The sequence below is a fragment of the Chiroxiphia lanceolata genome, chromosome 5 (assembly GCF_009829145.1).
Source record: "Chiroxiphia lanceolata isolate bChiLan1 chromosome 5, bChiLan1.pri, whole genome shotgun sequence".
Taxonomy (NCBI): domain Eukaryota; kingdom Metazoa; phylum Chordata; class Aves; order Passeriformes; family Pipridae; genus Chiroxiphia; species Chiroxiphia lanceolata.
Genome location: NC_045641.1, coordinates 57,545,600 through 57,573,281, shown reverse-complemented (window position 1 = coordinate 57,573,281; position 27,682 = coordinate 57,545,600). Strand labels below are relative to the sequence as shown.

The 27,682-nt window shown below is 38.1% G+C and overlaps 1 protein-coding gene and 1 long non-coding RNA gene across 2 annotated transcripts in view; one reads left to right on the top strand and one right to left on the bottom strand.

The window, feature by feature from the left end:
* Nucleotides 1-27,682, top strand: part of TRIM24 (tripartite motif containing 24) — a 57,748-nt gene that overhangs the window by 6,491 nt on the left and 23,575 nt on the right. The window contains exons 2-5 of the mRNA XM_032689066.1: nucleotides 14,256-14,374; nucleotides 22,378-22,525; nucleotides 24,805-24,937; nucleotides 26,253-26,369. Coding sequence (XP_032544957.1) covers nucleotides 14,256-14,374; nucleotides 22,378-22,525; nucleotides 24,805-24,937; nucleotides 26,253-26,369 — 517 coding nt within the window. The remainder of the gene's footprint in view (nucleotides 1-14,255; nucleotides 14,375-22,377; nucleotides 22,526-24,804; nucleotides 24,938-26,252; nucleotides 26,370-27,682) is intronic.
* Nucleotides 11,341-16,998, bottom strand: LOC116787459. Its single transcript, XR_004357300.1, has 3 exons — nucleotides 16,988-16,998; nucleotides 12,630-12,632; nucleotides 11,341-11,439 (listed from the first exon to the last, which is right to left on the bottom strand). It is a non-coding gene; the product is annotated as an uncharacterized LOC116787459 (long non-coding RNA).

Below are 27,682 nucleotides of genomic sequence, written 5' to 3'. Positions count from 1 at the left end.
AAGATCATAAGGAAAGAAAATAGATACTAATGTATTAAAAATTCTCAAATATGTGTCTAGTTGAAAGTGCATTTTGTTGTTTTAATGCTTATAATAGAGATATCTCTTAAAAAAAAAAGGCCTTGTTGAAAGAGCAAAGGAAAATAGCTGTGCATATGTTGATGAAGAGGCAAGTGGAGGGATGAGTGTGCTCTTTGTGGGCTAGCTCATTCCTAGGAGTAATGTCCTGAAGAGGTAGTAGGTTATGCAGCAGGCTTTTAGCTTGGTCTTCTAACTTCCATGAGTACTACGAAGTGACCATGTTCTCTCAACTTTACCCAGTCAGTTAAATTTTAGAAAAATTTTGTTGAAACTCTTGATTCTGAATGTAGAAACTGGTCTTTTGTACAGGAAAAGCTTTATGCCAGTGTTGTCTGTGTTAGTTAAGATGCTCTAGGAGGAATTTCCATATTATTAGTGGAATTTCCCAGTAACGGTAAACTTGTGAAGCTGATATTTTGCCAGTTATATCTAATCTAAAAACAAAACAGGGGAAAACCAAAAATAACGTAAAGCGAATTTTAAATGTGACTGTATTTCAGGATGAATGACTTTATGAAAAATCTGTTATTTCTGGAATTGGAAATTTTGACTTCTAAAAGATTTTTGCAATAAAATTAAATAATAGAATAGTGCGGTGGTTTGACCTTGGATGGATGCTAGATGCTCACCAAAGCTGCTCTATCACTCCCCTCTGCAACTGCATAAGGGAGAGAAATTAAAACAAAAGGCTCATGGGTCAAGGTAAGGTCAGGAAGGGATCACTCAGCAATTACCATCGGGGCAAAACAGACTCAACTTGGGGCAATTAACTGAACTTATGACCGATCATATCACAGTATGATAATGAGAAATAAAAGCAAACCTTATAAAAATCTTCCCCCTCCTCCCCCTCATTCCCAGGCTTAACTTTATGCCCAGTTCTCTACCTCCTACCCCGTGGTGCCACATGAGGAGGGAAATGGGGGTTGTAGTCAGTTCATCACATGATGTGTTTGCTGCTACTTCCTCCTCAGGGGAAGGAAGCACTACTTCCTCTGCTCCGGTGTGGGGTCCCTCCCATGGGAGACAGTCCTCCACGAACTTCTCCAACGTGAATCCTTCACATGGGCTACAGTTCTTCACGAACTGCTCCAGCGTGAGTCCGTTCCATGGGGTGCAGTCCTTCAGGAACAGACTACTCCAATGTGAGTCCTCCATTGGGGTCACAAGTCCTGCCAGCAGACCTGCTCCAGCATGGACTCCTCTCTCCACAGACCCACAGGTCCTGCCAGGAGCCTGTTCGAGGGCGTGAGTTTCCCACAGGGTCACAGCCTCCTTTAGGCATCCAAAGCAGGGCCATCCATGGGCTGCAGATGGATATTTGTTCCATGTGGATATGTGTTCATAATATGGCGGTCAGGCAGGGATCTTCAGGTGAACATGGCCCTGACGTGTGCATTGTGGACCTGTGCGGGTGATCTGGTATCAAAATCTGCTGTCAGACCTATTACTTCTTACTTAACTTATGTGCTGTAACAGTTTGGTGATGCATTATTTTTTCTGTGGCTAAATTAAAGGCCGCAGAAAAATTGTTTCCATAGAAAAATTCCAGTGATGCTTTTAAAACTTACCTCAGCAATTAGGTAGCTATGTAGTTGCATACTGTTTAAACTATGTACTCACAGCTCAAATGTGCTTTGAAGACATCAGTGTCACAGTTGGAACGACTAAATTATTTCCTTTGTTACCTGCTGGCCATAGAGTATGTATAAAAACATAAATGTTTACCATTAAAGAAAGCATGAAACAGCTGTGTGAAGTAACTAACAAAATGACATTATTTTTAACAAGAAACAGTCTTGTAAAGTCAGCTATGAAACCAAAGGCTGAGCAAAAGAATGTTCCTAATTACTTGATACCGTCTCTCCAGTGCTTCAAGTAAATGCTTATTTGAAGCTTTTATGTGGGGAAAAAACTGTGTATTACCTTGCATACATTACAAACTTACGATTGAGACTGATGTTAAACAAGCTTTCTAGTTATTTTTGAAGTTTATCAGTGGGCTATGGGGAAAAGGATGACAGTGAGCAAAGCTCAGCTCTTTGAACTGCACTCATGGGTTTTGAGGGCCCTTGTTTGTAATGTGGATTTGGGTCATGGAGATATCCTCATTTCAAAAAAGAAATCTGCAGCTCCGATGCTAAACTGTCTGTAATTGGGAGTATATGGACAGGAGAGCTGAGCCATTTGCTTTCTGACTGTAGAAAGATTTCTGCTTCTGATTAATAACTAAGTTGCCACAGGCAACTTTTTATTAAAGTGGAGAGTTCCCCTTTCAACTGTAGTCCCTCAAGTGAATATAGTGCAATTTGAATAAAACAAGACTGTACCACAAATACCCTTTGAACTAAAATGATTGCCTAATTTGAAAAGTAAGTGTATAATTTTCCCGGTGAGCTGACACATCTGTCAGTACTGTAAATGGCAAAAAAGAAACAGGACTAGTTTTACCTAAATGTTGACTTGGAAAATCCCCATGTATTTTCTAGGATGTCTACTTGAGCTCAGAAAGCATTTAATAAAATTTATTTAATCTGCTTCATTCATTTCTAGGCATCTGCTATAGAGTTTGAGCACGGTTAAGGATGTGTGGAGCTGAAGTTTGTTGAACTAATGCTATAATCCAGGCTACCCCAAGTTCATGCTGTCCTTAGGCGGCTGCTGCTGAACCTGCTATGTCAGGGTGCTTGTAACACTGATGCTCTTAGGGGAGGGATGCTGGCAGCTGCACAGGGAATGAGTAGGTGGGAAGAAAGAGATGGAGACCTGCACTACTCTGCTGGGGCTGGAGAAGATGGCTGGAGATGGAGAAGAAGACCTTAAAATTAGAAGGTTCTAATTGTAAATGGAAGTTACACTGCCTTGATAAAACAGCCCAGCACCAACAGATCTGTTACTAGAAATAAGCAGTATGCAAAGTTGTCCTGAACAGCAAAAGTGTGAATTGAAACATACATATATATTTTTTATTTTTTTTTCCAACATGGACTCTGCTTTAAAATGAGAAAACTTGCAGAAATAATGTAGGAGTGCAAATTACGTGCCCTTGTAGTCAGTTGGTTTAAAGAGAAGTGGTAGTAGGTTTGAATAATTTTTACCTTTTGAAAAACAACTGTGACTTGTAAGTATTGTTTCAACAGTTTCGAGTAAAAGTTAAAATTCATAGCACTGCCCAGCCCCAAAGTGCTAAATTAGAATAGCAGTCAGTTAGGAACTGAGATCTATTTAGCAGAATGAATGTAGAGCTATGTAATGATAGGCAGTGTATGATAGCAGGACTTCAGTAATGGCTAAATATCTGGGAACTTTAAAACCCTGGGGGTAGTATACTTCTGGATTAGATTTATCTCTTTTGAGTGTTTACAGATTCCTACCTATTCTTGCTTAAGCAGTTGGTTTTCTTCACTCAGTAATTCTGTTCCTTATTTGCTTTTGTCTTGTTTGAGGGCCTTTCATCACACATTAGCAGCTATTGTTCTCAGTTGTTTTAACCTATGAGTTTGTCGAGTTTGTCGAGTTTACCAACTACAGACTACTTGGCCTTCAATAGTTCAGTTTTCTCTTCCCGTTTCCAGTAGTGAGAGAGAGCCATGAGGGTCTAACACACTGGCTAGCATATCTTGGAAACCCCTGAATTTAGAGTACTTAGATTGTTGAGTTGAATCAATGCTTAAAGGAACTTGATCTCCTTTGAGAAGTTCTAAACTTTTCCTCAGTCCCTTCTCTATGTAAAAAGCTCAAATGTGGTTTCAGAGTTCATGTGTTAAATACTGCCTAAGTAACTATTATTTCAGACACACAGTTCTTTCCTGGGATGAACACAGATGTTGTTTGCATCCCATAGTCATATCTGAATGGAAGTCCAGCTCTTTCTGGCTCTTTCTTTAAATACTGCACTTCAAGTTGTTAAATAGAAGGTTTATTTTCTACTTCATGGCAAAGGCAGGGTCCAATGTTATGAAAGAGTGTTCAGAAGTTTCTGTGATGGAACATATGGGAGGGCCTGTGGTCTTCCCACATCTAGCAGTGAAGTTTAAGAAAAAAACACAAAGAAACAAAAAAACCAACCAACCAAAAACAAACAAAAAACCCCACCAACGCCCCCCCTAAGTTTTATTTTACATTTGTCTTGACTCTTATCTGTATCATAAGATTGACTTGCAAGTATTGCTCTTATCACTCAATAAGTATTTGTTGTATAGACCATTGGCAGTGGGTCCATCAGTAAATTGATGGATGGAATAGGTTCATTTGCAGATTGGGAGACAGTCCTCTGTTGCCTTTTTCTTTTTAGAAATAGCCTTATAACTGGAACAGATACAAGTCAGAAGCAAAACCATGGTTTATGGTAGCTTGTGAGTCTTCTAGGTTATTGTCACAGCCATTCAAACTCAAAGAGGCAAAGATCTCTTCTCAAAATAATGATTCTGGAAGCTGTTTTGGCAAAAGGAAGATGACTTTATACCTGGGTGTCCCAAACGGATTCAACCGACAGTCCTCTTTCCTACATTCCACCCTTTTGTGCAAGAGCTGAATGTGGTTTGGATTCTTTAAGAAGCTAAATGCTAATATTGCATCCTTTAAAAGTCCATTTAACAACAGTGTTATTGTATTGTGTTCCAATCTGATTGTATTTATTGTGTGGGGTTTTTTTTCTTTTTCCCTGTTCCCAGTTCCATTGAGATGAGATCAGATTTAATGTGGTTTCTTTGGCTGCCTTTTGACTGATTTAAAATTTTGAGAATATAGTGTAGGTGCTGTGAGCTGCAGAATGTCTGATTTCAAACTTTTGCAAGAATAGCTGTTGTTCTGCCTGAAAGTTGTGGTTGGTTGGTTTTGCTTTTTTATTTGTCATTATGCCAGCCAAGTAGATTAAGAACCATAATGTCATGGTGGAACCCTTGTGAATATTCCTTAAAAATAAAGTAAAAATAAAATAAAGGAGTAGAAGTATAATCCTGGTTCATTCCCAAACTGGTATTTGATGCTAAGTGTAATGTTTCCAGAACTTCATTATCAAACCTTTGAGGCAGTATGGTGCAAGAAGGTGGAAATAGATAAGTGACTCTAAAGGAGAGGTAAATAAATGGCACTTACGAAGATCACTTTTGGTAGAAGATTCATTTTCTTAAGCTTCATTCTTAGTACCAAGAGTGTCAGGCTGGGAAAGCACCTGTGAAGGAGCTCTTCTTTGGTTTTGGGAAAATGGAGGAAACCATAGGAAGATTAGACTTCTTCAGTGGATGTGGATGTTCACATCCACCAACAGGGTCTTGCTCATGGTTCAGTTGCCTACTGCAGATTACAGCAGCAGGAGATACGCCGTGGGAACATAAGTAATATCACTGCTGCCTGTGTAACCTACTGTCTTCTGAAAGCTGTGGGGCAGCTGTTGGAAATCCCTCCTGTTCTCAATCATCTCTTCAGCCCAGAAGGGTGTGTTTTATTAGTTACATTCAGTAATTTTCATATTAATGCAATATCAGAGAAGATAACACTACTTTTTAATTAATATTGGTTCTTGGAGGCTGTATAGTCTGTGTGGATCTCACAAGCATGTATTGCTTCAGCTTGGTGGTGTTTAAGCTATGTAGGAACTGGAAAAAGCTGGTCACATTGCATTTTGAACTCTTAAAGCAGTGCTGAGGGATACTGGACATATATGTAAGAGAGGAATATAAAGTGAACTGGCTTTTTATTCCGGTACCTATACACACAAAAGTGCAGTGCCTGTGGCTTGCAGGTGAGTTCCAGATAACTTCAAGGATATTCTTCTGTCTAATTGCTGGGTTTAGAATATTGGAGGGATTCTTACAGTTAGCTGGATGCCCAGTAGTGGATAAGAATATTAATGTAGTTACTGGAAAGAAGTGGATGTTTTTAAGGTATGATTCATCTGACCAAGTGTACACATCTGTTTAACCATGAGACCACTCATGACCTAACTATATTACCTAGGTCTTCAATAACTGTGAAGGAAACTTCTTGTAACACTTAGATGAATCCCACTGAAGGGATTAAAACCTGGCAACACTGCAAAGAAACTTTATCTATCTTTCAGGTGCAAAGTTTAACTCTATGGAGTCACTTGAGCATAATAAATCAGTATTAGTTTTGTGCTGCCGTTAAGAATTACTTTTCCATAGATGTAAAAATTCTGCATGTGACAAGCTTTATTGTTACACAGCTTTTAAATACAACAAGTAGTCAGAATAGACTGGATTTGGGAGTCTTGGGATTGTTTCACTTAAATAAATTAAATGGCTTGGATCTTTACTTTTTTTATTCCATTAATAATGTCTTGTAGAGCACTCAGACCTATCTGAAGGAAATGCAGGAAATAAGATGTATCTTTATTTTTTTCTCCTACTTGACTACATTTGTTCAGAGTGGGAATTTTCATCAAATATTTTTTGTACATTTCATTGTCTCTGTCCCTGTCAAGAACAAACTTAAAAAAATAAATCTAGAAATCCCTAAAATATTGCCAGGTTAAAGTATTTGTTATATAACAGATTTAATTGTAGCACAGATTAAAAATGTATTCAGAATTTATTAATAAATACATACTAAATTCCTCTTTCTCACTGTTGAGCATGTAAGTCCTGGGCATTTTACTTGTGTGGTAAATGGGCTATTACCATATTGTCATTGAAGAATATATTGAAGAGACACTAATTAGTTAAAAAATCTATTTTTATTAACAGTCAGTCCTTTCTTTTTCTTCTCTCCGCCCTCTTACTAAACAAAATTACTTCAAGGCAGAACCTAGTATTCTAAATCTGCATATTATTTACACGTATTTTTGAACATCCATTCCTTGCACATACATTTTACAGAGTCCTCCATTATTTGGTGCATCATTGTAATCTATACTTTGAGACAGTTTGAAGAAAACATAATAGAGGTGTTTTCATAGTAGATGACTTCTGAACTCTAAGTCTGTCTTTGAGGAGAACTTCAAAATAGATATCCATGTAGCAGAATACATACAGATGCAGTTAAATGCTGCAGGTAACAAGTTCATGGCTTTGAATATTGACACGTCAGGGATTTTAACCGAGTTCTCCTTTGGAGCTGAAGACTGCAGTTTGTTTGGGTGCAGAGATCTTCTGTGTGCTTAAACAGTGTTTTCCACCAGGAATTTAAAATCACAATAGCAAAGATATATGGCATAGAGTAGGCAGGTAAGTTGAGATTCAGCTGTCCAAACCAGAATATCTTCTGCCAGTTCTGGGATACCTGTGATATTTTAAAAAGAGCTGGTAGCTGCACTGCACAATCCACAGGAGCCCTATTTCCTCCTGGAATAGTAGCTGGAAGCCAGGCAGGATATCACCCTCAAATTAGGTATGTCTGTTTAGGCACCTAAATTGCTCCCCTAAGGCCTAGTGGCTTGAAAAATGAGGAGCAAGAGTCTAGTTTGCCAAGTTTGATAAGTAGTTTCCAGTTATTGAGCAGTGATCATATTGAGAACGGGAGGAGACTTGTGAAGAAACAGATTGCGAGGGTGCATCTGAGCACTTGAAGAGGGAGTAACATGAGCTAGCCAAAGGCCTTGGATTGCATTATCATTGCTGTTTTGAATGACATTTATACTGAAATACTCTGACTGAAGTCCATTACCTACTGCTATTCCCACTACTGCTTCTAACTTGATTCCCTCAGTATGTTTCAGATTCTTGAGACTTCTTTTACCTTCACAACTGCTTAGTGTTGATGGGAACATTATGGTAGCTGGGGCTAAACAGAGGAAGTGAGTGAAACAGTCAAGAGTGTCATATGTTGAAGTATAGTTTTCATCCTTTCAACAAAGGATTAAAAAGAACCAGCTCTTTCAGTGCCTTCCAGACAGGCTTGGTTCTCTGGATTGTGACTGCTCAAATGATACTGCGCTTACCTGCTTTTTCTATAACTATCATTTCTGGTAATAGATGCATTGTACTGTAACTGCTGAACTATCAGCTGCTGGTAGATGAGAACTCAAAAAAATGAAGACCAGAGTATGAAATTTCTTGCTACAAAGAAATGACTATTAGCTGTGTTGTGCTTGTAACTCTTAAGATATGGGTCCATCTCCTTACCAGAGATTTTTTTTTTTAATCTCAGTCATCTTTTTTTAATTAATAATAACATGTTAACATGCTGCTATTCAGGAAGAAAGGTACTAATTTCCTTGTTCCATATGCTCATGGTTACAATGGACTTGAGCACTCTTGGTAAGATCCTAGAGCGTCTGCAAAATGGTATTTCAGTAGAATGTGTACATCTAAACAGCATTAAATCCACTTTCAAAATGTTATTTCAAAATTAAATACATTGCTGCTCAGGAAAAAATGATGGAAGAATATCACAGAATGTTAAAAATCCTTGCATGTTGTATACCTGAATTCATTACATACCACATGGAAATACTTGACAATTTCAGGACTTGAAAGAATGTATTTTAATTTTAATGAAAGAAATGCTCATCACAGTCAGCAGTGACAATTGGCTTAATTGTTGGTAGCTTCTGCATCATTGTTCAAGCATGTTCATTGCAAGACAGTGAGACTTTTTGTTCATCATCTTGTACTTAAACATTGTCTATCCCACAATAGCAGTGTTTCCCTTTGTTACCATTATGACACTTCTTATAATTGTGTTGTTGAAGAAAATGTGTTGGACAGCTCTGGATGTGAATATAAACTCTCCCTTCAGAATTTCTTAAAGTATTCAGAAGTGGCTGGAGAGTCAGTCCTTGCAAAATTTACAATTTATGAAGTCTAATATGCAATATCTGAAATGTTTGAAGATTGGGCACGTAGAGCAAAAACAATGAACCATTTCACAGAGCAGATGAAATATTTTAATTCAGCTCTGCAGTGCTTTCCAAGAAAGTCAATGCACTGCAGCATAAAAACTGGCCTGTAACACTCTTCCAGAGGGGGGATTACAGTAATAGTCTTTGTCTGGCTTTCATTTATTTACATTTTAAAGGATTTAAAATAATTTTAATTAACAATTAATGAATTATAATTTTAATAAACTTTCTTGCTAGATTGGTGGTTGGTTTGAATGTTTATACCTTGGCAGTAGATGCCAGTTTTCCCTTGAGATGTGCCTGCTTGTTGGTTTAACCTATCTCCCCTCCACTAGCAGCAGCAGGCTGTCACAACTAGATGGGAGCAGCTTTTTCTGGAACAAACCGGTTTAAAGAAGTTGCCAATTTTGCAGCACCAATAGTGGCTTAATGAGAAACAAGAGGAAAGCAGTAATTATTTTAAAAATTGATTCAGACGTTATTGCACATGATATCGTTTCTCAAATTAAGTTTTCTAAGTGTTTGTTTTTAACTGGGAAACATGACCTGTGTAAATATGACCAGTTTACCCTCAACCCCATGCATTTTTATGAAAAGCCTTGCTAGTATTAATGGTGTCTATAGACACAGTGAGAAAAGATTCTGTAGGTCAACATTGAAATGCCCTAATTTTCTGTATAGTTAATGTTAAAAATCTTATAGCCAAGCACTGCCTCCAGTCTCTGATGTACCTTTTATTAATATTAACTGGCCTGTCTGTTTTTTTAAACATTTTAACTGCATGTGTGATTCACTGTTAATATTTTTTGTTCTGAAATCTGTATAGTTAGAATTTCAAACAAAACATATATAAACCGGAGAAAATTGCTGTACAACCCCCTAATTATTTATTCTGCAATGACTGTGTCATTACAGGTGAAATTGCCAGTTGCTTCCAAGCACTTAATTTAATTAAGAGAGCTCTCTTTCAGAAAACTAGTGGATTTTTTGACTGATTTGTACTGAAGAAAGGGAACCATTAAGTCCTCCTCTTTTAGTAAAGCACTTTGCATCTGCAAACAAAAATACCTTCTTGGATCTACAACTGATCATCCATTGGCTTTATTAAATTGGCTCTGAAATGTGTTCGCTACAGTGAAGACGCAAATGAGCCAAAACTGGGGCAAACCAGAGCAGTCTGCTCCTATTGTCTCGGGATGCTTCAGTAGTCTGGAATGTACTCCCAGGAAACTGGGAGCCGAGTTGGAAATAATACCGTATATGCCATAAGTCTGTTGTGCTGAATGGGCTGAGATGCCCTTTCTGTGGATGCAGCACGTAACTTGTGAAGGTTAAGAATGAGCCATGATTTTCCCTACCTGCCTAAAATGCAGGCTAGCATTCCTTGGAAGAGGCACACATGGTGTGAGCCTGTAGCCAGTGGGAGCTGTTATGGTGGAAGCTCTTCTATCCTGGCACAGCCCCATTTAATCCACATTGCAGTACCTAATCCAGCTCATTGCATGGCATTGTTACTTCTGTTAGCAATGTGGTGTCCTGGCCTGGTTCAAGCAAAGTCTGAATATAAAATTTCACAAAATTGGGTTTTGCCTGAAGAGATGCTGCTAAGAAGGGTGGAGGTCTTCCCCTCTACTCCTCCTACTCAGGAGCCACATGCTGTACAGCTGCATAAGCAACTCTGCTGGTGTTAAGATCTGGTTATTGAGAGATGCCTCTGTCCAAATTAAGGTGCAAAAAAGACCATATGCCAAAGTCAATATGTATTTTATTTAACATTGAATATGACGTATAGAGGTAGAAAGTAATAGAAAAAAGGGGAGGAGGAGAAAGAGAGAGATCAAACAGAAGATAGTCACCACCCATGGATCCAGTGGCATCCTGTTGGTCCTTCTTCTCCCTGGGCTTCTTGGTGGGGGGGGTCCCAAGGTCATTCAGAAATTTTCACTATTTATACATTTCAGTAAACAAAGGAATTAATGCTCACTGGTTACGCAGTTCTCTTATTCTGTTGGTTGAATGATTGCTTCCCGATCTTCCCCTGACGGAATTACCTTTTACCCAGCTGGGGCTGATTTCCAATTGCAAGCACAGTTGGCTTTCCTTGCAGCCTATAAATTCTGCATTCTTTGTGTCTACTACCAGTGATATGTTCTTCTCCCTAAGCTTTGTTTACCTCCCGCTAGGTCTGAGTTAACACTTGGACAATAGTACCACCTCTATCTTATCTCAGGTTCACGAGGTATTACAGTCCAAGTTCCACATATCCATGGAGGCATATTCAGGAAGGGAACTTCCGTGGTTGTTGGGGTCACAGATGCCATCTGTCCCATAACCTGGGGTGGTCTTTGTTTGACCAGTGACATGTGTATGAGCAGTTGCTTCTTTACACAGTTTGCCACAGTGGGTATTTTTGTCCAGATATGTTAACCAGGATCTTGCCTTCAGCAGACCTGGACTTAGTGCCATCCTGTCACTCCATTCTGTGCTTATCTCATGGCAAAGTCCTTCTGTGGCCTTAACAGTGTTTGAGACAGGCAGCTGTGCTCTTTAACTCCCTAACCTGGCACAAAGGAGCAGATGAAAATGTGGGATCTGATCACTTACTGTTCTCACAATTATCATGATGGTGATTATGAAGCTTCTTCTAAGTTAGGTGATATGTTTTCACCTTCCCATTGGAGCCCACTGTAAATGCTTGCTCCATTAAAAAGAAATAAGAATCTTACAAAATTACTTTGACAAAAATAAACCCTGACACTCGAGATCTTTCACTTAAATCCACCATCTTGACTAAACCTGGTTTAAAACTGATGTGTAGCAGTCTCCAATCCAGGATTATAACAAAAGCAAACTTCCTCTCACACAGTGGCAGAAGAAAACACTGACTTAAGGCTAGACAGCATAAGGAATTCTAGAAAAAGATTCATGAGGATTTTGAGAGTTGTAGGCAGTTTTCCTTTTTTCCTTCTCCCATCTCAGCGTAGAATTTCTGAGTGATCTCTTGAACAGGTAGTTGGCAGTATTCTGTTGGTGATAATGGAAATGAAACATTTGTTTTATGTGGATACATTTCCTAATTGCTCTCCTTCCTTGCCCTCCATATTTGCAATTCAGCTGATTTATAGACTCCGCTTAATGCTGCTGAAGAGTTTCAGTGGTTCCATGTTTAATCTTCAGTGGTGGTGGTGTCTTCTTCCCATCTTTGTGCTGCTTCTCATGTTGCTTCAGCATAGGCAGTAGTGCATTTGGTCAGTGAAGCAGAACAGGGGATGAAGGTAAAGCTTGGGAGAGCAAGAAAAATACATCCATGTCAGAATGAGTTTGCCAGTCTCATTCTGGCCAACCTATCTCCCCAACACATGCAAAGACTGATGCCAAAATTTTGCCCCAAGAAGGCGCAGAGAACTGCTCAATGACAAAGTTTTTAGTCTTTAAGCAGCGAGGTATTTATTTAAAGCAACGTTGGAGAGCAGCCAGCTCGTGCTGGACAAACTGCTCTGCCTCTTCAGCGAGAAACCAGGATTATATACCATTTTTACAGGTGATTGCAAAATTTTCACATGCATGTTCATATAATTGCAACATCTAATTATAATATTCATAATAGGCGGAGTTTGGGCAGAGTCTGGGGTGGAGCCATCCTTTTGGGGTGATGTTTGGTGGTCATTCCTGTTTATTCAGCCTCAGGGGGTCGTATTTTTACTCCTCTTCCTCGGCTGAACTTTTCAACTTTCTTGGTTTTTACTGACTTCATGGTGAATTTTGCAAGACTCTTGGACTCAAGCCCCCATTTCGCCCCTTATCTTACTTATGTTAGGTGTGTGTGCATTCTTTTAGTGTACAGTACCACCTAATCTTTAAGCTCTAACAGTACATCCTAGCTAAGCATTGGCAAACTCGACTTTTGCTTATACCTATATTCTGAATTTAACTCTCTACCTGCTTTCTATGTCTTGTTTGGCTTAAAGACCGACTCAGTCACTTGTGTTGGCTCGCAGCACTGGGCTTTGTCAGGGTCAAGAAAGAGCAGTGAGGGAACAGGAAGATGGTGGTTTGTAATTGGGACTGTTGAAAAATGTAAAAAATAGTCCTTTTTGGCAAGTGTGTAGCTTGAGTATTAGGAGATTTGTTTATTGACCCTTGACTGTGGTAAATTGATTTGCTTAATAAAAGGAGAAGTTCAGTACTTGTAGTTCTGTTAGCTACCTGACATACCAGAATTGGATTTCTTAATGATCCTTCCTGATAGTGGTATAAAAAATGTTGCAAAAGTTGTAGCCAAAATATAGAATTTGTATATCAAAGGAAGCTGCACAAATATGTGTTGATATGCAGACTGGTAAAATGGCAGTTATAGTGAAACCAGGCTTAACATCATAGGAGTTCAGATGAAAGTGAAATGCCTTGATAACAAGTGGAAAACTGCTGGCTGAATTTCCAGAATGAAGAATAGCTTTAGTAAAACTGATGGACTTTTATTATAGCACTGCTTTGTAGTGGGTTGGCAGTTAAATCTCAGGCATCTATTGGAAGAATGTGCTAGTGAGACACTCATTTTCTTCAGCCAGGAAAGGTGTCTCCTTTAAATTGTTTATATAGGTCTTTTCAATTTCAACCGAGTCTACTCACAGCTGAACCCCAAGTTTTGAACTTGACTTTGTCCTTTTCATACTCTTGAAAAACTAATTGTTTAACCCTTTGTGTTCCTGGTTCTCAGCTCTTTCTTCAACTTGGAGCCCAAGTATGTTATTGTCTTAGAATTGTACCCCAGTGTGTCTTGCAGAGGAGAGGAGGGAGAGGACCTTGATTGTTTGTTCCTTTGTCTTTCTTGCTTGCTTTCCCTTTCCTAATGTGAAGGTAGTCACAATATTAATACAGGTCTACTCTTCCTCTCTACAGCTTGCCTCGTTAATATTGAATGTATTACATTTCTGTGTCTCATATGACATGGTTGAAGGTCATGTCACAGTGCTGGCGTGTACGTGTGTGTATGTAATACCACTCAGTGTCATTAATTATTCCACACTAATAAGTGTTTACTTTAATCCATTCTATAACAACAAATTGTCAATGGGAATAATTATCTTTAGAGTAAAGGAATTAATTTTTTTATAAGATTAAGGCAAATTCTTTATGGGATTGAAACAAAAAGGTGTTTGACCTTGGCTGAAAGAATATGTCATTGGGGAAGAACATATAAAGGTTACTTCAGTGATTAATGAGAATTAGCTTCTTTTTTCCCCATACCTTATTAATGGGAAAGTATTAAAACATCCTCTCAAAAATATTTATCCTTGTAACCTGTCTTTGTAGTTGTTTAATATATCTTAGTTTGTGCAAGCATAATCAGATATTTTTTTTCCCCCCGCAGTCGGTGTTATCCGCTGTCCAATTTGTGGTCAGGAATGTGCAGAGAGACACATCATAGATAACTTTTTTGTGAAGGATACCACAGAGGTTCCCAGTAGCACAGTAGAGAAATCAAATCAGGTAAGTACATTAACATGTAATCAAGTTAACATCTTTTGCATGTGTATGCATATCCTTGGCTTCTTGCTGTGTGGCCTTTCTGCTGTTCATATGCAGATAGAACTTCAAGTACTTAGACATCACATGGAGTTAGCTACTCTAGAAAATCAGTTAAATCTGAAAATGCATGTGAAGAAGGTGATTATCATACTGTAAACTATTTCAGTTGTTGATAGAAAATTTCATCATGATAGCAAAAGATAAAAGTAAGGAATAGGCAGTAGAATGGGAATTTCTATAGTTTGGACAAGGTACTTCAGGCATTCTTAAGCAGGAACTCAAACAACACTGCATCAGAAGATCTCAGTGTAAAATGGAATCCTCTAGTGAAATTGACTTTATTTTTCTTATCTCAGTATGGACAAAACAGCGCTAAATAGCTGGAGTCAAATTGCCAAGGAAGAGGCTCAAAATTCTAATTGGGGAAGATGGTATGTTCTAGGGGTTTCTTGTTTGGTTTTATTTATGTAGACTACCTCTTCTTCGTTTTGCAGTCGAGTAATAGCCATCTCATAAAAGCTGCTTATCTGGAAGAGTTGTAATATTGGTGTGATTTTTTTCTCATGATGATTTTCAGGAGGCAAGTACTAGTGTGGAAGCTGTACCAAATGAATAATCACATCTGTGTAGGACCACAGTTTAGTAATCTCTGTTTTCAAAATATTGCATGTCTTCATTTTTAGCTAGTAAGAGTATATCACGTATCTCTTTACTCATAAACTTTTTATTAAACTCCAGGAACTTATTGTAAATAATTCAGCCTCTTTGTATGGTGCTGCATTGTTTGTAATAATAGTGCAAAAAGGTTGCTATGTCCATGTCGCTTGCATTTCAGCTCATCCTTTAATATTTGGATGGTGGTCTCCTTTTATTTTGAAAATGGCTCTATTTTCCTTTCCTATTTTAGGGACACGTATTATTGGCTCTTGATTTTTTTGTTTGGAGTGCAATGTCTTAGAGGTCCTTTACAGTGTATTCCGGTTGTTTCAAAGATTAGTTGAAATTTGTGCTCATCTATGTGAACGGGCACATCCCTTGGGAACAGATGAAATTCCCCAGTCAGGTTTGTGATACCAGCTCACTGAGTCCTGAAGGCATAAGTGTTGTCATCATCTCCGAGGAGCAGAACTTCTGTCTGGAAAATGTTAAACTGTGTTCAGCTTATAAGGAATTTTGAAACTGGATTTCTGAGAAAAGATAGACCTTACCAGAAACTGAAATTGAGTTGTGAGTCTCTGGAAGTACAAACAGTGTTCTCGCAATGTAGGACTGTTTGACCTTTTCTTTTTTTGTGTGTTTGGGAAGGGGGAGGTGTTGGTTTGTTTTTTTGTTTTTCCCCTGGGTGTTGCTAGAAGATATCTGAGTTTTGCAGATGGTTGTGAGATTTACACGGTCTCTCAATACTCTTCCAGTAAGATTGACAAAATGCATAGTCCCTGTTGAAAATTTGTTAACTTTTATAGTGACTTTAAAATTAGGATGAGAAGCAAAATAACTTTGTTATGCAGAAGCAGTCCTGAATTATTTTGGGGGGTGGGGGCTGTACCATATCCTCTGCTTAGTTATACAGTAAGTCCTCTAAGATAGCACTTCGTGGAATGGTGATAATAATGGATTTTTTCTTTTTTCTCAGGGGTGGTGACTTATTTTGATGTCTCTGCTCTCCCCGCCCCTTCCCCTTTCCCCTCTCAGTTTTTCTTTCCTTTCTGTGGAAGTTAAGTGGGAAATTCCATCCACTGAGTGGTGTGAGCAGATGTCAGGGAGGTTCTTGAAAGCCTTTATGTTTCGTTAGGATCCCTTCTCAAACTTCGCTCTTACTCTTCCATTCCATATTTGTTTCTCCCTCTCCCTAACACAAACCAGCAGTCTTGCATTTAGAAAGCAAGTCTGTTCTTCAGCTAAGTTCCCTGGCTGAACTAATCACACTTTCTGCAGCAGTTGAAGGCACACCAGCAGACTTCGCTGAACCAGCAGAATAGGACATTCATGTGCTTTTCTGTTGATTTTTTTATTAAAAAAAATGGAGTTAGATGTTTGGTTAGATGCCTGCTAAGTGAGCATTCACCTTACCTCTTGGAAATGAATGATGTGCAGTTCTCTTTGTTTGAATAGATTTATTTTGGTATGATAATGACAGGTTTTGTACACTCCTTTGTACGTTGACATGAAAAAAGCTACACTGTTCTGAAAACCTCTCTGTTTAGGAACAGCAAAGTTAAATCAATAATAGTTAAACAGATTAGTGTCCTGTTCAAGAGGGAATATTATGAGGTTTAAGGATGATACAGCCTTCTAATCAGCCTGTCTTGTTTTGCCTTTGAAGGAGGAAAAAGAAAAAGAAAATTTGCCATTAGCAAGATAGGCAACAGAGCAGAGGAATTAAAGTGGAAAAGATACTGACATTTGCAGGATATACTGGATCAGAGATTCTGTCAAAAACTTTGACTATTTTATAGAATTTTTCTGCTGAGATAGTTAATTTGTCTTTGATAGTTTGGCAGCTTTGTCAGGATGCTTTAGAAATTAGAATTGGAAGCAGGCCATGCGTTCTATGCAAATAATGTAGCTTGGAACCACTGGTCTGTATCTGTGACTAGCCTCTATGTGTGTGTTGTCAGGAAGGACTAGTTTGTTTCAATTCAAGAGAAACTGCAAAAGATCTCTTTTGAATAAAATGCTTGGTTGTTTCAGATTTAAAATGGTACAAACACTAAAATAATTTTTAGCATATTGAATTAAAACTGTAGGAGTGAATGTCATATCATGGAGCCTGGCATTGTGGGATGAGAAAAATAACTGGAACCCATTGAAATGCTATCTTTTTATCTAAAATGATGTTTATCTTAACCTGATTTGGGCAGTTCAGTACCCTACTTAAATGGCTGTACTTTATAGCAATTAGTACTGAAAGCTTCAGGAGAAAAAGAAGTGAGCATAAAGAAAGTGTAAAACTCCCCATTATGTATTCCACAAGGGCTTTCCTGGCTAACACTAAAGAATTTTGTGCTGGCTATTAGCATAGGAAGCTTTCCAGAAGGAAAGAAACAAACAGGCAATGCAGTTGTGATACTCTTGAAAGTAATCATTGTAGGTTGTGGACAACTAGGACGTAAGTACTTCAAAAGAGCAGATGCTTTATAATTTTTTTCACATTGTGATTTCTTGAAAGACTTGGCAAAATTATCAGCTTCTAAAGAGAAGTTTGAAAATAAAAATTAATTATACTTCATTTGTAAGAATCAGCAGAAAGCTGAAGCAAGTGCTAGATTTGAGTAAGACTAAAGGATAGACAGGTGAGGGAAATTTAGGAACTTTAGAGAAATTTGGGAACTTTAACAGAAGAATTGTTTAATGTGTGGAAAACCATGAAAGTAAAAATGAAATGTGAGATTGATGCAGCAGAGATCATAGCAATAACATGGGTGTTGGTGCAGCATATTGAGCCTCCAGTGCATTTTAGTCTACGTCCTAATTCTAATAGCTTCTGTGTCCAAAAGAGAACATGTATAAAAGTATTTGTTATTTTACTTTCTGTATCTTTACCAATTACTGACCAGAGAGTTTTAAATATTGCAGTGGGAATGAAGAACAGCTGGGCTTTATGTAGTAGATATTGGGAATGTAGTAACAAAACAAGGTACAAGCATAGACCTGATACTTGATCTGGATACTAGCATAGCAAGTCTGACTGGCATAATGAGGTGATTGATGAGGACAATTTAGAGGAATGTTCTTCTAGATTGGTATGGTGTCAGTTGAGCCACTATGTATTTTTCCAAACAAGAACTGTATGCTTAAGCAGCTTATAAAAGCTGTACCTGTGCCTAAAATGTCTTTGAAAACCAGTGGTTTAGGGCAGTGGTTAATTGACTCCTGGAGTCACAATGTGGTGGTGTGTGCTTTGGAAAGATGTGGCTGTTGATCGGATGGTGGGGTTAGAAGGATGTTGTTGATGTGTTTTGAGATATCAACACATGATTGGTATTTAGAGTTACATATAGTCAGGATTGCCCCAAAAGACAGTTGCTGTCTTTGGTGAATTTGTGTGTGCCAAGAGATAGTTATATAACTTATAGCATGGATGGTTTTTTGGATCCAGTAGGGGAAAGCATTGCGTCTAATTTACGCTGGTGAAGTTTGGAGCGTTAGTTCACTGAATATTCATCTGGACTGCTTTGCTCTCTTCCTTTGAAACCTTTGCTTGATTATTTAATCTCTTTAATACTTGAAGTATATTTAATTGGAAGAGTGGTTAGTTACTGCAGTAGCTGAGAAGACAGGTCTATTACCTGCATGTAAATCTGGGTCTTTTTCTGTTGCAAAAGCTTGTATATTTACTTAAAATACTACTTACCTGCAACATGCTGAGTAATTTCTACTTTCATTAAATTTGACTGAAGGCTGAATGAACACTTCCCGGGGTTATAAATACTAGAACTAGTAACTGAATTAAATGTAATTACAAGGAAAACTCAATTAAAAATAAATGCCTGTCTAACTAGAATAAAGGCTTACAGATTAACTAGGGAGAGTTTTCTTTGAAATCACTGAAACGCTGCTTGTATGAGTCACGAAAATAAGAATGAAATAAGTTTTAGGTTTTGTAAGAGCATAACAAATATTTGCAGTAATTGTACTTCCATGTACTTTAGCTGTATGACTTATCCTAATAACTAGAAATTCTAGCAAAATCCAACCTATGTCTGAAAATGCGTATTTCAAATCAGAAGTGTAGAGAAGCAAATCTAGTTTCTACCTAGAAGGCATAGCTATTTTGACAGCTTTTGTTATGATGTCTGTGAAAAGCTTTAGAAATTTATTTCGCATCCACTTGGTGGCTTTGAAGGGTATAAAGTTGGAATATATATTTTTGGGCCTACAAAGGAGGAGTTTTGATTCGTTTGCCAGCACCTGATTATTGTTTATTGAATTACAATCTTCATCTCATTGTACGTATAGCAGGTCAAACCAGTTGAAACAGAACAATAAAGCATATTGAAAAAGGAAAATAGACAAAACTCTTGGAATCTAGGAAGAATGAATTAACTTAAAAAATTCTTTGAACTTATTTAAATGCGCTGGCATGTAGCAAGTTCATCTGCCTAATTGTGCCAAAGGTGACCTGGAAAGGCAGTTGTGGGGCAGTTTGTTTGATTGTTTGTTTTTTAATTGGGTTCCTGCCTTTTTTTTTCTTTTTTTTTCCTTTATTTTGTTTCTTTGACTTAAAGTATGCCTGAAAGACATTTTTTTTTTCTTTGCTTATATTGTTTTCACTGTTGGTCTTTTTACACTAGAAAACCAAATATCCACTCTGAAAACCAAATATCCAGATATTCTCCACTCTGACTTGCACTTCTGGTTATCTGGGGACACAGCACAATCATACCTCTCTGGCAAAAAGACTGATTTGAAAACTTTCTCATCCTGCCCAGTCAGTTCACTGCCCAGTCAGCAGTGATGATGTAACTGAGCCCTGGGCTCCAGTGATGTAAGCAATCTGGTTTTACACCACGTTCTTGCAGAGGGTTGCATTGGCACACCTAAGACAAAAGGAGGGAATTTCTTTTATGGGAGTTTTTGCCAGACAGAATGTAACGTTGAAGTAATGCCTCAGTGATACTTGCTGTTCTGAGGGTTTTTTCCCAGGAAGCTGTGCTGAGTCAAGAATACTTTTCTTTCTTTTTTTTTCCCAAAATGTCATTGAATTAAAGGGTTAATAGCAAGTGTTGTGGTTTAACCCCAACTGGCAACCAAGTACCATGCTACTTCTCACTTTACTTCCCCCTCTTTGCTTTACTTCCCACCCCCCACCTTCAGTGGGATGGTTAGAAGAATTGGGGGGGGGGGAGGAGGTAAAACTGTGGGTTGAGCTAAGAACAATTTAATAATTGAAATAAAGTAATATTAAATAATTATAATAATAGTAATAGTAGTAGAAGTAGTAGGGGGAGAGAGAGAGAGAGAGAGAGGAATAAAACCCGAGACAGACAAGTGATGGCTGGTAAAATTGTTCACAACCCACTGACCAGTGCCCAACTTATTCCCTCCCAGCCAACTTCCCACAGTTTATGTACAGAGCGTGATGTCCTATAGTATGGAATATCCCTTTGGCAAGTTTGGGTCAGCTGTACTGGCTGGCAGAGCCTGGGAAGCTGAAAAGTCCTTGACTTTGGATAAGCACTACTTAACACAATGATGTTCTAGTTGTTGCTATCAATATTATTCTCATAATAAATCCAAAAACACAGCACTGTTCCAGCTGCTAAGAAAAAATAAAAAACAGCTGAAATTAGGACAGCAAGTAAAAGTTTTCAATATCTTGATTACAGTTCACTTCCTTTAATTGCTTTATTTCCATTTTCTAGACCTTTTTTTGTGATGTGTGGACCTTGGTATTTCTCCCTAGTCTAGTAGTCTGGATAGGACTAAGAATTTTTATTTGCTGAGAGAAGAGGGGGAAGAAAAATCAAGAAGATAAAAAAAATATATATTATTTTGAAAAATAAAACTCAGACCTCATTTTTATAGAGAAACAGAGAAAGGGGCACAAGCCCAATTTTTTCTCCTTTGCAGGTCACCTTTAATGAAAAGCAACTGCTTCAAACTCCTAGTGACAACAAGAGGGGTCAACAACCCTTGTGTTGTAACATCATTTCTCAGAAGATAATTGCTTTGAGAGGCAACATGATCCAGAAGAATAAACACAGCATTGGGAATCTGGAACTTCTATGTTCAAATTCCAGTTCTGTCAGTAACTTGCTATGTGGCTTAAGGCAAGTTTTGTGCTAATTTTCCTCTTTTTCTTGAAGGGGAAACTGGGACATAGTTCTACATATGTATTTTCTGTCTACATGGGATGTAAATATTTGCTTCCTCTTTGACTTAATCTATATTTACCTTGTGTGGGTGCAGAAGTTGTTTCGTTGGGTTTTTTTAATCAAACTGAAAGCAAAGCTAAAATCTAAAATTTTCTTCTTTTTGCACCTGCAAGCAGAATTCTGTCACTGTGAACTGTAGGATATTGCAGTCTTCAGATACCTTGAGGCTTTGGTTTGCAGCAGTGCTCCATGTTGACAGAAATGGGTGGTAGTTACCTAAACAATATCTGCGTAAGCACGTTCGCTATTTTTTACTACCAAAATCCTCTTGAAGGTGGGACTACGGAGGCATTGTAAAGGAGGAGTAAAAAATGAAATAATGTTATGAACATGTGAAATGGTGTTGTATAGCATTCAAAATTTTCAACGTGTTGTTCAAATTGTGGTTCCATAGCAGTTTTTTCTTGTGGGTGTGTTGACTCTGGGCAGAGAGGTTTTGGTCTACTGTCATGTTTGTTTTCCTGAATTAATTTTTTTTTTTTCCCAGATCTCTTGGGTAAAGTCCAAAGAGCCCCAGGAATTAACAGGCCACAGTTTGAAAATTATTGTACATTGGTTGCAAATCTATTCTAGAGTAGCTTTTCTGATAAACCTAACTGGAATACTGTCTTTAAGTGGTGATGCAGAGATTCTTGAGAGGAACTCTGCTTTGTGTGCTTCATGAAACTCTAAGCAGGGGACCAGAAACTGAAATTAAAGCTGCTGTGTGAGCTGAGGGAGGCTTCTAAAATCAGAGCAGTGCTGATCATGTTCTGTCATTAGTAAATATTTCCCAACAGCATCTTGCATATAGTAAACATTGTATGGCTTCTAGGGGTGCAGTGACTGGCAGAAAGTAGTGGTTTGACTTTTATCGTGTCAGGTCAAGATTTTAGAGTAACACTGACAAAATGACCTCTTTCTTTAAAAAGTCACATTCAGTTACTTTTATGCAGTTATTTATAGTGTTCCTGTACCTCGGGCAGTTTTCCATTCTAATTTCACTGTTCTCACAAAACTGTAAAAGTGCACTGATGATGTATGAACAATAGCTTGTATGTATATTCCAAACTTATTTTAACAGCTACCTTTTCTTCCTCTCGTCAGGTCTGCACAAGCTGTGAAGACAATGCAGAAGCGCATGGTTTTTGTGTGGAATGTGTAGAATGGTTGTGCAAGACCTGCATCAGAGCTCACCAGAGGGTTAAATTTACGAAGGATCATACTGTGAGGACGAAAGAGGAAGTATCTCCAGGTAACACACTTGATTTATAATTTCCCAAAGAATGTGTGTCTGCACTGGAAAACTGTACTGGACCACCACATTTTTTTTTTAAAGTGATACACTTCAAAAATTGTATTCCTGAATCCTAGTAAATGTAAAAGGACAGATTCATTTTGATATAGCCCTTTGGTGCATATGAATTAGTGGAACCATTTTATTTTTCTGGCTGGTAGTGGATATGCTTTCATAGTTTCCTAACTTCCAGTCACTTATTTCAATTTTGTTGCTAAAGGCTACAATCATTTGAGCAAATTATGGTGTTTCTTTGATCTCCATCTAAGTGGATCTCTTAATTGATGCCGCTAACGAAAGAGAAACTTTATTTCAAGCATTAGATGCATTAGAACATAGCTACTGAATAGGAAGACTTCACTAAGGCTGGGACTATGAAAGCTGTTTTTCTGTCAGTTTTTTCCTGTCAGATAGGCTGTAAAGTTATAAGAAAACCCTACGGGTTGTTTTTTTCGTAGGAATTTTTTTTACATAGATTTTATCTCTCACCTGGAGTGATTGCAAAGTATTGTCTAGACTTTCGAGATCACTTGCAGAAAATGCTTTTTTAGGCATTTGACTCCTCTAGTTTATCTAGAGGTCTACCAGATGGTTTATATGAACCTTATGGTTGTATTCTGCAGCAAAAGGAGCACTAATAGATTGTGTTTTTTCAGCAGTCTAATAATAAGCATACCCAGTTAGCAATGAAGTGTGCCAGAATTCATGTTTTAGCTAAGTATCTTTTAAGTTTGATGTATTTTGCCTTAGAAATGAAAGGGAAGTACGCTATGAATTGGGGTATTTTTCCTTAGTAGAATCTAGGATAATTCAGGCTGAAAGAGACTTCAGGAGATATCTAGTCGAGCCTCCTGCTTAAAGCATTCAGCTCAGAGCAGTTCAAGTTGCTCTGGGCTTTATCTGTTTGGACCTTGGGAACCAACAGTGGTGAATGTGGTGTACAGTACAGTCTCCCTGAGAATCTTGGCTGTTCAGTAGTAGAAAAGGTTGTACTTCTGTTCACTGTGAACCTGTTTTGTTTCCATTTTTTCCCATTGTTTCTTGTCTTTTAGTGACGACAATAATAAACATATTAGGATGTTGACGAACACTTTACCAGTTCTAATGCATCCATTGGACTTGCTTGCTTTTTCTTGTAAATATATGAACTTTTATATGATGTTTATAAATTATTATATATTATTTTAAATATTTGCATTATAATAGAGATGCATTGTCATTCCACCCATAGGGTGAATTTTATATATAATGTGGGATTCAAGTTCTGCAGTCTGTTGCTCAAAAGGTATCTTCCTCCATGATACTTTGAAGATATGCACTGTATTCTGTATCCTGCTTTCACATGGGGTTAGTCAAAAGTGAGTACTGAGTGTATTTTCAGGAAAGGACAGAAGTAGTGGGTAAAAGTGGCTGATGGACTGTTAGGCAGAACGTGACTTGGTGGTAGGAATGGTCTCAGTTCATTCAGGCCTCCTTGAAGGATGCAAGGAAAATAACTTCTTCCAGATTTCTTGAAAATAAGTAGATGAATGGGTACGGAAAAAAGATCTTATTGATCGGCAGTGAACGATGGGCTGCAGTGTGAAGCCAGTTTTCCCTACAGGCCATATAATCCTCATGAACTTGTCCAACCTGACTCTCAGAAAATTAGACTTTGTTGGTTAAATTGTTTTAAAGAATAGATTTAATTTCTGTGATCTGGTGGTGTTTCCTATGCTCTGTAATATTTACTCGCTAGAAACTGAAGAGAGATCCTTCACCTACTTAGAAGGGGGTCCTGAAAGGAAGTTAATAACTCCTGCTTATTACAATCTGTATGTTTTACACTTTTGAATGCCTGTGTCTTTGATATCCTCAACCCTCCTTTCACCAGTTCAACTGAGAAAGAAGACAGAGCATGAATTAAGTCAGCCATCTCCTCATCACCATTTAAGAAAGGAACTTCCAGTCGTGCAGTGTTTTGCAGCTGCAGCAGTACTGGCAACTCCTTTTTTTAAGTAGTTGCCATAATAGATTATGGTAATAGGTTCTAGACATTTTCCATGAGAGAGGGTGCTAGCTCCGTGCTGGTGCAAGAGTGAGACATTGCAGTTTAGGCTTATGGCTGTTATATTCTCAATTAGGTGGCCTGATACACACTTGTAGCGTCTAGGGGAGGAATATGGTAAGAAAAACCAGGAGAATGCAAATCTTTAATAAGTTCAGGAGACTGGCTAACATCTTCCTTTATTCAACAGAGGCGGTTGGCGTGACCAGTCAGCGACCAGTGTTTTGCCCTTATCACAAAAAGGAGCAGCTGAAGTTGTATTGTGAAACCTGTGACAAGTTGACCTGCCGAGACTGTCAGTTACTAGAGCACAAAGAGCACAGGTATCAAAGCAAAGCATATGTTTTATGCATCCCACTTATAGGAAGGTAGCTTGACGCAGATTGTAGTTCTAACTGTGTGGAATACAGTCAGGTGAAAAAAGTGCAAAATAAAATTTTCTGCTTGGAAATGAAGCTCACAAATAAACAGAGATTGTATCCAAAAGAATGTGACTGATGAGTGTGTGTTAGTTTAGAAAGAAACCTAATTCCTCCATTTTTTAGTCTGGTGACTTAAACCACAAGACCTTTCTTTTACTGTCAAGTTATTTGGATAGAATTTGTTGCTATGCAGCTCTTCAGAGAGTCCTTAGAAAGCACAGGGGCTGTGTTATGCAACTGTGCACTTCTGTGTAATTTCTCAATTTGTCCTTCAACAAGATGGTTATATAACAGAACATTACCAAACAGCCTCAGAATGGAGCAAATGGGGAATTTTTTCTGCGAAGAGCTCTTCCAAAGGAAGAGTAAACCTACAGTTTGGCTAAACTGTACTTTGACAACACTATTTATAACACTCAAATCTTTGTGTTCTTTGGTCATCTTTTACTGGTCACAGAAACTGAAATGCAGAATTATATACAACTTCTGAGTACAAGACAAAAATCTTACTGGTTAAAACATACAGAAGTGGTCTGGGACAGATGCACTCTGGTTAAATACTAATGTGCTCTCTATACTTGATGCAACCACCCAAAAAGCTTGCTTGCCTGACCAGGTGAACATCAATGGGTTGCGCACTGTTGCTCCTTGGAACAGGCTAAACATTGCTCTTGCAGAGTTGCAGTCTTCCTCTTGTATTCTCCTTTTCTTAGGATTTATATTCCTTTTCTTTCTCAAATTGTTGATGATTTCAGTTCCTTGATTTAAAATGTTTCAGTTCCTTAATTTAAAATCTGTTCCTTGATTTAAAATGTTTGATTTGAAATTAAAACTTCTGCCAACTCAGCAATCTCTGTTCTGTTTCTACATCCTTTTCTTGCACAGAGTAATAGCTTACATGTTTTTTCACGTTCAAAGTGATGAGTACATCAAAATATTAACTTTTCTTTTATTAAAATTAGGCCATGGTCACACAATATCCTTTCATATTTATGAAAATCATAAACTCTGCCCCCAGTATTACAGGAAATAGACTACAGAATCAAATAGACTATAAAATATATCAGCATTTGCTGACATTTGCTTCCATGATGACAGTTACATTTTGGACTTGAGCAACACCTTTCTTCAGTTAAAGATTTTGTAAGGCACTCTGCTTTTTAGCAAGTATATCACACCTTTTGCATGTGTAAATACCCAATGTTTTTTACTGCAGGTACCAGTTTATAGAAGAAGCCTTTCAGAACCAGAAAGTGATCATTGAGACACTAATCACTAAATTGATGGAGAAGACTAAATACATAAAATACACAGGGAAACAGATCCAAAACAGGTATGTATCAGATTTTGAGGTTAAAACTGACTGAGGGCAATTTACATACACTGTAATTTCTTGAAATGTTTAAATTAGTGTATTTTGTACCTCTGACCTTCTGTTCTTCCAGAAAGAGAAATTCTAAAGTCTTCAGTTCACTGTAGTGACTGGTTCAGTGTGCTTGGTTGTGTTAGGTAACTCTTCTGCTCAGCCTGTGGACTTAATGGGCAGCAGTTGCTTGGGTGCAACAAAACAACTTACGCAATAAAGGCTATAGAAGGCAATCTTAAATGCTTCCCCACCATCAGCACACTTACTTTCTTAGTGTAGATCCCTCTTAGAAAGTGGAAGGTTATGACTCATGCTTTCATAATGCTTGTGACACGTATTTGAAGATTTATGTAATACTTTTGAGCTTGGGGCTTTATTCATTCGGTACTACAAACCTAGTGATGGCAGAGCAAAGTGCAAAAGGAGTTTTGTCTTAGTTGGTAAAACACCGTGCCATGCTGAGCCAGGAGAAGGTAACTGCCTAATATTTGTTCTGCCTGCTTTGCTAGAAGAACATTGTCTTGTTCTGTTCTGTTTACTGGACCAAAGTTTCATTATAGAAAAAATGCTAGGATGTAGGCCATAAGGTAATAAATCAGGTAAACTAGGTGTTTAAAGTAGATATTGGAGGCCCAGAGCCAGGATTTTGCAAGCTTGAGGAATCTGGGTCACCTAACAAAGAAAGTTGAAAAGTTCAGCCCCAAGGAAGACAACCGTGGCGACCACCAGAGGGATGAAGCTCACTGTCAACCACCACAGTGAAAGACTGTGCATGCACCAAAGAAGATTCTGGAAAGTCTCCGCCCAGAGTCTAGCCTACTTATTAATATGTATGGTATGGGATGTAACTGTGTACTTAAAAGCATACAAGGTAGCATAAGTTGCACTTTCAGGCTGAGCAAGTTTTGTGTGGTGCGAACCACCTTGCTCCCAGCGTTGCGATAAACAAATACCTTGCTGCTTAAAGATGCAAAGTCTCTGAGCAGTTCTTTTATTCCGAGGTTTTTTGGCATCACTAGGAGAAAAATAAATCTGTGAAATGCAATCTACAGTGGGCCTTTGTGACTGCTCCTTCAGCAGAGTTCAGAGGCAGCAGTACCCAGGGAGATTCAACACAGTACAGGATGCCGAGTGCAACTTGAACTCTTCCTTCATCTTAACAGTAGAGTTTTTTACAATATAAGATTGTGCTTTGCTGTTAGGAGTTGGATCACTGTTGTTGAAATAAGAAAATCTGCTGGTTTTGTCTGTAGTGGAGTGCCACTAGTGCATTAGATGGA